Here is an 8,037-nt window from a genome sequence, read left to right as displayed (position 1 = left end):
GGGTGGCCCCCGCACCCTGTGCCCGCAGTGGACCTGCTGCAGATGCTGGAGATGAACATGGCCATCGCCTTCCCTGCAGCGCCCCTGCTGACGGTCATCCTGGCCCTCGTTGGTGAGGACCCTACCCGGCATCCCCCGCCCCACACCCTCCCCACCCGCTCCAACCTGGCGCCACCTGTCCCTGCAGGGATGGAGGCCATCATGTCTGAGTTCTTCAACGACACCACCACGGCCTTCTACATCATCCTTATCGTGTGGCTGGCTGACCAGTACGACGCCATCTGCTGCCACACCAACACCAGCAAGCGTCATTGGCTGCGGTGAGCTGGGCCCCGACCCACAGGGTCCTGGGGTCAGCATGGCGGCCTCCTCAGCTCACTGCTTGCCTCCTCCAGGTTCTTCTACCTGTACCACTTCGCCTTCTACGCGTACCACTACCGCTTCAACGGGCAGTACAGCAGCCTGGCCCTGGTCACCTCCTGGCTGTTCATCCAGGTGGGGCACACCTTTGAGGAGGGCTGAGCCCGGGCAGAGGGCAGTGTGGGCCCCTGTACCACCCAGCTTTCCCTGCTTTGGAGTCCTCTGGGTGGACTGGTCCCAGTAACTCATTTTTCTTCCCAGTGAGTCAAGGTGGGTGGCAAAGGGGCCTTTCCTGGGTTGTAATGTGGGCAGCCGGCTGACCCTGCCCTCCGCCCGCAGCACTCCATGATCTACTTCTTCCACCACTATGAGTTGCCCGCCATCCTGCAGCAGGTCCGCATCCAGGAGTTGCTGCTGCAGGCGCCGCCCCTGGGCCCCGGGGCCCCCACGGCGCTGCCCGACGACCTCAACAACAACTCAGGCCCTCAGGCGGCCGCCCCTGGCCCTACAGGCCAGCCCCTTGCTCTGGGCCCTGGCTCGACTGGAGCTGCTGGGGGGCCTGGGCCCGGGGCTGCAGCTCCCAGTTCACTGGGGGCTGTAGCCGCCTCGGTAGCCGCGGCCACTGGGGGTGACCTGGGCTGGATGGCAGAGACAGCAGCCATCATCACGGACGCTTCTTTCCTGTCCGGCTTGAGTGCCACCCTCTTGGAGCGGAGGCCCGCTGGACCCTTGAGCCCCAGTGGAGGACTCTCCCATGCCCCCCAGGACAGTGCTCCCCAGAGTGACCCCGTGGCACCTGACACAGCCTCCCCCACAGACATGGGGGCTGAGCCCAGCCCTGCATCCACGGTCCCAGGAGAGGCACCCTCCGAGGTCGGGTCCTGAGCCCCCACCAACAGCTGAGCCGCCTGTCAGGGCTTCCCCCTGGGGAGCTATTGGGCACCTTGCAGCAGCCCCTCGGGGCGGGGCAGGTTGTCCCCGTGGGGCACCAGGGCCCTCCCCCCTGGATTGCCCCTTCGCTCTGATTGGGGTCTCATCAGGTTTGTGGAAGGTGGGTCCCTGTCTCCCAAGTGTGGGGCCTGGCCAAGGCTTGTCCTGGTAGTGAGCTTGTTTGTGGTGGTCTGCGAGGACAGGGGTCGGGGGCTCCCGGAAGTTCTGAAGGGGGCTTGGTGCGAGGTCTGGAGTGCACCGTTCCAGGGGCAGCGCAGGGCACCAGTCGGGCAGGTCTGAACAAGGTAACCAGATGGGAGTGGGCTGGGCAGCTTCGCCCTCATGCCCTAGGGCCAGGGGGCGGTCGGGCCCAGCCCTGCCTGGTGCTCCCTGTGCAGTGCCTTCTCCACGGCTGACCTTCCCCGTGTGCACCAGGCCTGGGGTCCCCAAGAGGGCAGAGCTGTGTCTGGGGCACAGGTGCCAACATCAGTGCCTGGGGGTGCCAGGGTCCAGCCGTGCTCAGGGCGGGAGTGGGCCAGGCGGCCAAGCCAATCACTCGGTGAGGAATGCAGAGCAGCGCTCATTCCATTCTATTTAATTGCAGTGTACACAATTGTGTTTGTATATAGAATAAACTCCGTGAACAGGGTCGGGTCTGCCCTCGCATGTGCGCGGGGGAGGGGTCTGCAGCTGGATCTTATCCAGCGTTGGATCACGGGGCGTCCTCAGGTGCGGCTTGGGCTTGGAGCAGGCGCAGTGGCCGCTGGCGAGCGCTGTCCCCAAGTCGAACTAGGAGCTCCCCGCGCCGCATCAGAGCTCGGCGGAGCCTTTCGCGGACGGCCTCGATGTGCCACTGCAGCTCCTCCAGCTCGCCGCTCGGCGAGGTCGCTGGCATAGCAGTGGGTGGTGGCCCGTTGGAACAACTCCAGACTGGACTTTCGGGGGTCCCAGGCTCCGCCTCCGCCCCTCCCTGGGCGGCTGCCATCCCTGGCTCCAGCAGGAAGCGCACCCTACGCTCCTTGCCCACCGCCCGGCGCACTCGTTTCCAGCGCCCTGGACCCTCGGGGTAAGCTGAGGTGTCTTGCTGCTCCTGCTGCTGCTCCGAGCCACTGGGGATGGGACAGGGCTAGGTAATGAACCCGGGCAGCCGCGGCCCTCTGCCACCGGGGGGGTGCGAGGACTTGTGAAGGGGCCTTCGACAAGGCCTGGAAGTATGTGAAGAGGACCCGCCCCCTACGTCGGGGTCCCCGCTGGCGGGCGCAGCTGTTCTTTACCTGGGCTCCGGCTCCAGCCTCTGCCTTTGCCCTTCCCGCCGTTCTGTGTTGAGAGCCCGGTGAATTTTCTAAGATCCCAGACAAGCCCGGTTGGTGGTGGGGTCGGCGGCAGGTGCTGTCCCCGCTGTGCCCACGCACCGACGGCCCTCACCTGGCTGGTGTGCAGCCAGTACTGCAGCCTGCTGCCCCTGCGGATGCGTGGCAGCACCAGGCGGAAGAAGACGTGCTCGCACAGCGAGCTGAGCAGGGCGCTGCCCAGGCCCAGGCAGAGCAGCACGAAGAGACCCGAGAAGTGGTAGATTCCCATCTGGAGGGTCTGGAGCAGGACACAGGATGCTCTCACCGCCACGAAAGCAGACCGCTGGGGAGTCCTCACCGGGCGCCAGAGCCAGGCTGGGCGCACGTGAGGGCTCGTGGAGGGGGTGTAGGAAGGGCACCAACGCAGATGGACATCTTGGGGGTGAGCAGGGGCCGAGCGCTTCGCCCGCTAAGGTGTCACGCACTCCGGGGCCCTGCCTCACCTCAGTAACCGCGAAAACCCGCTTCCCGCAAGGCACCATCTTGTACCACTTGTCGTGGAGCAGGTCGATGAACCCCGAGGACTTGTAGCGGCTGATGAACTCGGACAGGTTGGAGGTGAGCGGGGAGTTCTGGGGCAGGCCGATGCCGTAGCCTGGGGGCGCGGGCCGGGACACGGCCCCGGGAAATTGTACCCAGCATGTCCGACCTGGCCCTGCCCCCTGGCGCCCCCGTGGCTCTCCACGGGCGCGACCCCTCCCATGCCCTCACCCTCGATGGCGAAAGGCTTGCCCACGGTCAGCAATTTGCAGTCGGCGTCGATGGAGACCTCATAGTCCAGGAGCGACTTGTCCATGATGAAGGCGTTGAGCTTGGGGGGGTCGCTCCTGTGGGACCAGGTGGAGTCAGCCGGCCACCGGCTCCGCGCCCGCCCCGGCCCGGCCCTGCCCTGCCCCCGCCTCACGTGAGCATGGCGACGCCGTCGGGCGTGGTGGGCGCGCTGTGGCGCCGCATGTGCGCGTGCATCTCGGGGAAGCTGGCCTTGATGTAGGCCTCAGCGCTGCTCTCCCGCACGGTGCCGAAGCGGAAGCCCTGCGACGGGTGGTGCAGCTGCGTGGAGAGGCGTCGGGCCTGCTCAGCCCCGCGGCCCTGCCCTCTCTTCCCAGAGCTCCCGCAGCCCGACAACCACAGATGCCCCCAGGCCCTGCCCAGGGTTGGGGCGCAGCATCTCGCCAGGTTGAGACCCTTTTGGACACCCACATGTTTGTCTTTACAAGTTGGACCAGAATTCCACTCTTATCCCACTTAGAATCCCATAGGATCCCCGAACACCCATCTCTCCCCAACAGCCCCCTGCACCTGCTCCTTGGGCTTCCCACCCACTGCCTTCTCCATCTGCAGAACACCTGGACCTGGACCCTCCCATTTTCCTTTCCATCCTCAACCACATGCCCCAGAGTCAAAGCCCAAGTCTTCCCTGCAGCCCATAGGACCCCAAATAAGCTTCCCTGTCCTCCCTGCCTCCCATCCTCCTCTCCCCGCCCTTCATCTTCTGTCTCCCTCCTGCCTTGCTCCAGCCACACTGGCTTTTAGCTGAGCTGTGGGGCCCTGCCTGCCCCAGGGCCTTTGCACAGCTGTGTCCCCTAACTGGATCGCTTAATCACAGACATCACAAGACCACTTGCTCAAGCAGGAGGGTGTCATGTGAGGACTCTGCTTATCTGTCAGGATTCTCTGCCTGTTTTGTCCACAGAGCATGGAACATACTAGGTGCTCAATAAATGTCTTTGGGGACTGTGGCCTAGTTTAGTGCTTACCTGGGTTCCTCTCCCAGCAGCAAAAAAATAAACATATCTGCCCTGAGATCCACCTTGCCACGCACCATGAGCCCCAGTGAAGCCCCTGGAGCCCTGGTACCCAGGCTGCCCACCTTGGGGTCGTGGATCCCTGACAGCTCCTCGAAGGTCTTGTCCCCAACCATGACTGCGGCCAGGTTGGCCGTGTAGCTGGACAGCACCAGCAGGCAGAAGATGGCCCAGAGGTTCATGAGGAAGCGCCCTGTGGGGCACTTGGGGGTCTTGCTGGAGACAGTGCGTCCGAAAAGGATGGCGTAGCACAGGTTGAGGGCAGAGGAGTAGGAGAACACCGTGCCCCGGTTGCGCCCGCGGGGCGTGAGCCCGTAGGGGCTGCGCCACTCGTACAAGGTGAGGAAGAGCGCCGTGAGGTGCAGAGCCGCGAAGACCCCCAGCCACATGGACCAGTGCAGCGGCCACATGAAGGCACCGATGGGTGAGGCCGTGTCCCGCGCCCGCACCAGGATGCCCAGGCTGGTAGAGAAGAAAGGGCTGGTGAAGTCCATGACCTGCGAGCGTGCCGAGTTGATGCTGAAGCTGGTGACCGCCATGTGGGCCCTGCCAGCCAGCAGGTCACCCACCAGGCCAGTCCAGCGGCCGTCCCGCAGAGCGCCATATTTGCCATCACCCACGATGTACAGCTCAAAGTCGAAGGGTGCGTCCTCGGCCAGCCGCTCCAGGAGGTCAATGCAGTAGCCGTAGCAGCATTTGCGCAGGGTGTGGGGCACTGAGCCATTGGCTAGTGCTGCAAACAGAGTGTCCAGGACAGCCGAGTCACTGGTGCCAGGGTCCAGGCACAGCTGCCCTGCCGGGCACTGCCCGTCCTCGTCCGGCTCACGGGCAAACACAAACGGGTGCTCCACCAGTGTCACCACACGCAATTTGGGTCTGGCCCCGGCACCTGTTGGGGGTGGGAGCTGGGAAGCAGTGCCCCCTGGCTCCAAATCCAGCTGTCCGTCCCGCCAGCTGCCCACCGTGGCCCAGGCTGGGGCGCCCAGTGGGTCCCGGAGAAGGCTCCACACCTTGAAGCTGCGAGAGAGGTGCACCTGCGAGGTGCTGGTCACCCACACGGGCCCCGTGCGGCCCTGGAAGGACGTGTTGGCCAGGAACCTGGGGGAGGGGCTCAGGAGGTCAGCTCCCCACCCAGGGAGTGTGGCCAGCTCTGCTTCCAGGAGGTGTCCTCACAAAACTTGGCCTCTGAGGTTTGGGCGGGGGGTGTTGCCTTCCTTGGTACTGAGGGCTGAACCCAGGGACACCCGACCACTGAGCACGTCCGCGGCCCTCCATACTTCACTTTGAGACAGGGTCTCTCTAAGTTGCTGAGGCTGGCCTGGAATCTGCGACCCTCCCCCTCAGCCTCTGGAGCGGCTGGGAAGTGGGCGCACGGCGCTGGGCTGTGGGCGCAGGGTCTTGGACAAGCAGAGCTGGCGCGAGGGCCCTGCCCCTCAAGGCCGCTCCCGGACGGGCTTTGGGTGACAGGAGGAGCCTGGGGGTGCAAGGCCCTTTCACCAGGCTCAAGGTAGAGCTCACACTTCAGGGGCTCTGTGGCTGCAGGCTGAGATGTGCCCCTCCTGCAGGGCTGTCCTGCAGGGCCACCAGTCCCTAGTGAGTCCTCTCACCCCGGCCCCCTTCTTGGTCTCTCTGCTTCCACCTGAGACAAAACCCGCTGTGTTCTCAGGCCTCCAACACAGCAAGCACCCGATAACAGTGCAGGGGCGACCCTCCGGGGCGGACAGCCTTCCCAAAGCAGGGTCCCCACTCACTGAGCCAAGAAGCGCCCGGGGGACTCTGGTCCTGCTGGCTCCCGGTCCTCGCAGTTCGCCATGGCCAGGAGGAGTGCCCGCTCGGGCTGCACACGGGCTGCACTACCCAGTGCCCGGGCCACCAGCTCCACGGCGTCGTGGATAGTGGCCTCCAGTGAGGGTCGGGCCACCTCGCCCAGTGCCAGCAGCCCAGGTGGCAGGCCAGCCGTGGGCAGGGCCTCGGCAGGCAGTGGCGTGCCCAGCAGCCAGCGCGGCCCAGGAGGGGCAGCCCGCAGCACCTGTGGAGCGTGGGTGGTGTCACAGCCGAGGAGGACGGCCACGGGGACTGGGGACTCACCTCCCCCTGGTGTCCCCAGTGGGGCCAGGCGTGTGCGCAGCCCCACATCCCCCACGTCTGGCCGACTCAGGTCCAGCAGGATCCTCGGTGCCCAGCCAGCCCGGCTTGTCCAGAGGGCCACCAGGCCAGCGGGATCCCGGACACGGCAGAGCACCAGGCCGACGTCCTCCCAGCCGTGCGCCTGCAGCAGGGACACCATCACGTCCAGCAGCGTCTCCAGGGGGCTGGCCCAGTCCAGCTGCAGGTGGAACGGGGTCTGGGACAGGGGTGCTGCTGTCAAGGCCGGCAGCCGCCTTGTCCCCTGCACCTGCACTCCTGTCACTGACGGGCAGGCTGGCCGCCCCTCCCCAGACGGCCCCGGCGCCAGGCCTTCCGGGCCGACCCCCTCCCGCAGGCTTGACCTTCACCTGAGGGTGGCAGGGGCACTCAGCCTGGCCCCGGTCACGGCTCACTCTGGGATTTCCCCCGTCACCCCGAGCAGGCGTCGCCCACCCCTGTGTGTCCTTCAGACCCCAGGCCTCTCCCTCTGTGGCCCCCCTCTAAACACCCCGTCCCCGGGCCCTCCCTCTCTGCACTGGGCTTGCCTGCCCGCCCCGCCTCGGAGCTCCTCCAGGGCTGAGGGCAGGGACTCCACTGCTCAGAGCCCAGCCTCCGCTAGGAGCCCTCCTCACACATTACCGCGGGTCCCCGGGGCTCTGAGTGAGGGCAGGACTGCTTACCAGACACCTAGGGTGGGCAGGACACTGCCTGGGTGGACAGGGTGCTAACTGGCCAGGGTTGAACTGGGAGACCTAACTCAGTCCCTGGGGGACCAGACCAGTCCCAAGCCCAGGGCCCCAGTGGCAACGCATGGACGCAGTTTCTGGAGGTGGCAGCAGAGGGCGCCACACAGCTGGGTTGGGGCCGGGAGAGCTGGTTAGTGACCTGCCTCTCCAGTCAGGGCCTCTCCTCCCCCAGGAGAGGGAAGGCCAGGCCGGGTGTCTCCAAGATGGGTTTGGAAGGAGTGAGGAGACCCGCTTGGAGCCAGTCCTGAGGTTGGCCCTTCCTGCTGGCCCCAAAAGGGGCATCTTCCTCTGGGTACAGTGGGCCCTGTTGGGGGCCTGGGGCCCTACCAGCCACCCTGCTCTCCTCCTGGGATCTGGGGCTGGGATCAAGAAGAGAGTGAGTCCAAGGGGGTGTGAAGGTTCAAAATGACTCCAGGTCAGCAGGGGGAGCCTATGAGGTAGGGGCTGCCTGCCCTCCAGGGTCTCTGGAGGGAAGGAGAGGACCATGGAGAATGGAGGTCTGAACCCGCACCCCTGAAACTGCACACTGCAGGTGAGGAGGGAGACCCCTGCCCTCCCAGCCTAGGGACATCAGGAGCCCTGGATCCAGGGTGCCTGGATCCACCTGGCAGGAAGGGGGCAGGGGTCTGCCTCCATCACCCCGGGGATGGTCTTCCCAGGAACCCTGCGCCTCAAAGGACAGCCGGTCTTGTGGGGCCAGGCCTCCAGATCGGGTAC

The 8,037-nt window shown here is 65.8% G+C and overlaps 2 protein-coding genes across 3 annotated transcripts in view; one reads left to right on the top strand and one right to left on the bottom strand.

Annotated features, from left to right (window-relative positions):
• The window catches only part of Tmem259 (transmembrane protein 259), a 5,687-nt gene extending 3,748 nt beyond the window's left edge, over positions 1-1,939 (top strand). For both annotated transcript variants that reach the window (XM_015503563.2, XM_015503562.2), the window contains 4 exons: positions 29-112; positions 188-320; positions 396-495; positions 700-1,939. In XM_015503563.2, coding sequence (XP_015359049.1) covers positions 29-112; positions 188-320; positions 396-495; positions 700-1,245 — 863 coding nt within the window. In that variant the 3' untranslated portion in view covers positions 1,246-1,939. The remainder of the gene's footprint in view (positions 1-28; positions 113-187; positions 321-395; positions 496-699) is intronic.
• Positions 1,940-2,002: 63 nt separating this feature from the next.
• The window catches only part of Grin3b (glutamate ionotropic receptor NMDA type subunit 3B), a 10,876-nt gene continuing 4,841 nt past the window's right edge, over positions 2,003-8,037 (bottom strand). The window contains exons 2-9 of the mRNA XM_015503786.2: positions 6,199-6,936; positions 4,513-5,545; positions 3,547-3,692; positions 3,354-3,469; positions 3,086-3,237; positions 2,716-2,880; positions 2,565-2,632; positions 2,003-2,399 (exon numbers count right to left, since the gene is read on the bottom strand). Coding sequence (XP_015359272.1) covers positions 2,003-2,399; positions 2,565-2,632; positions 2,716-2,880; positions 3,086-3,237; positions 3,354-3,469; positions 3,547-3,692; positions 4,513-5,545; positions 6,199-6,936 — 2,815 coding nt within the window. The remainder of the gene's footprint in view (positions 2,400-2,564; positions 2,633-2,715; positions 2,881-3,085; positions 3,238-3,353; positions 3,470-3,546; positions 3,693-4,512; positions 5,546-6,198; positions 6,937-8,037) is intronic.

This window comes from Marmota marmota, unplaced genomic scaffold (genome assembly GCF_001458135.2).
Source record: "Marmota marmota marmota unplaced genomic scaffold, marMar, whole genome shotgun sequence".
Lineage (NCBI taxonomy): Eukaryota > Metazoa > Chordata > Mammalia > Rodentia > Sciuridae > Marmota > Marmota marmota.
The sequence above is the reverse complement of the archived record's forward strand: the minus strand, read 5'-3'. Positions and strand labels throughout refer to the sequence as shown.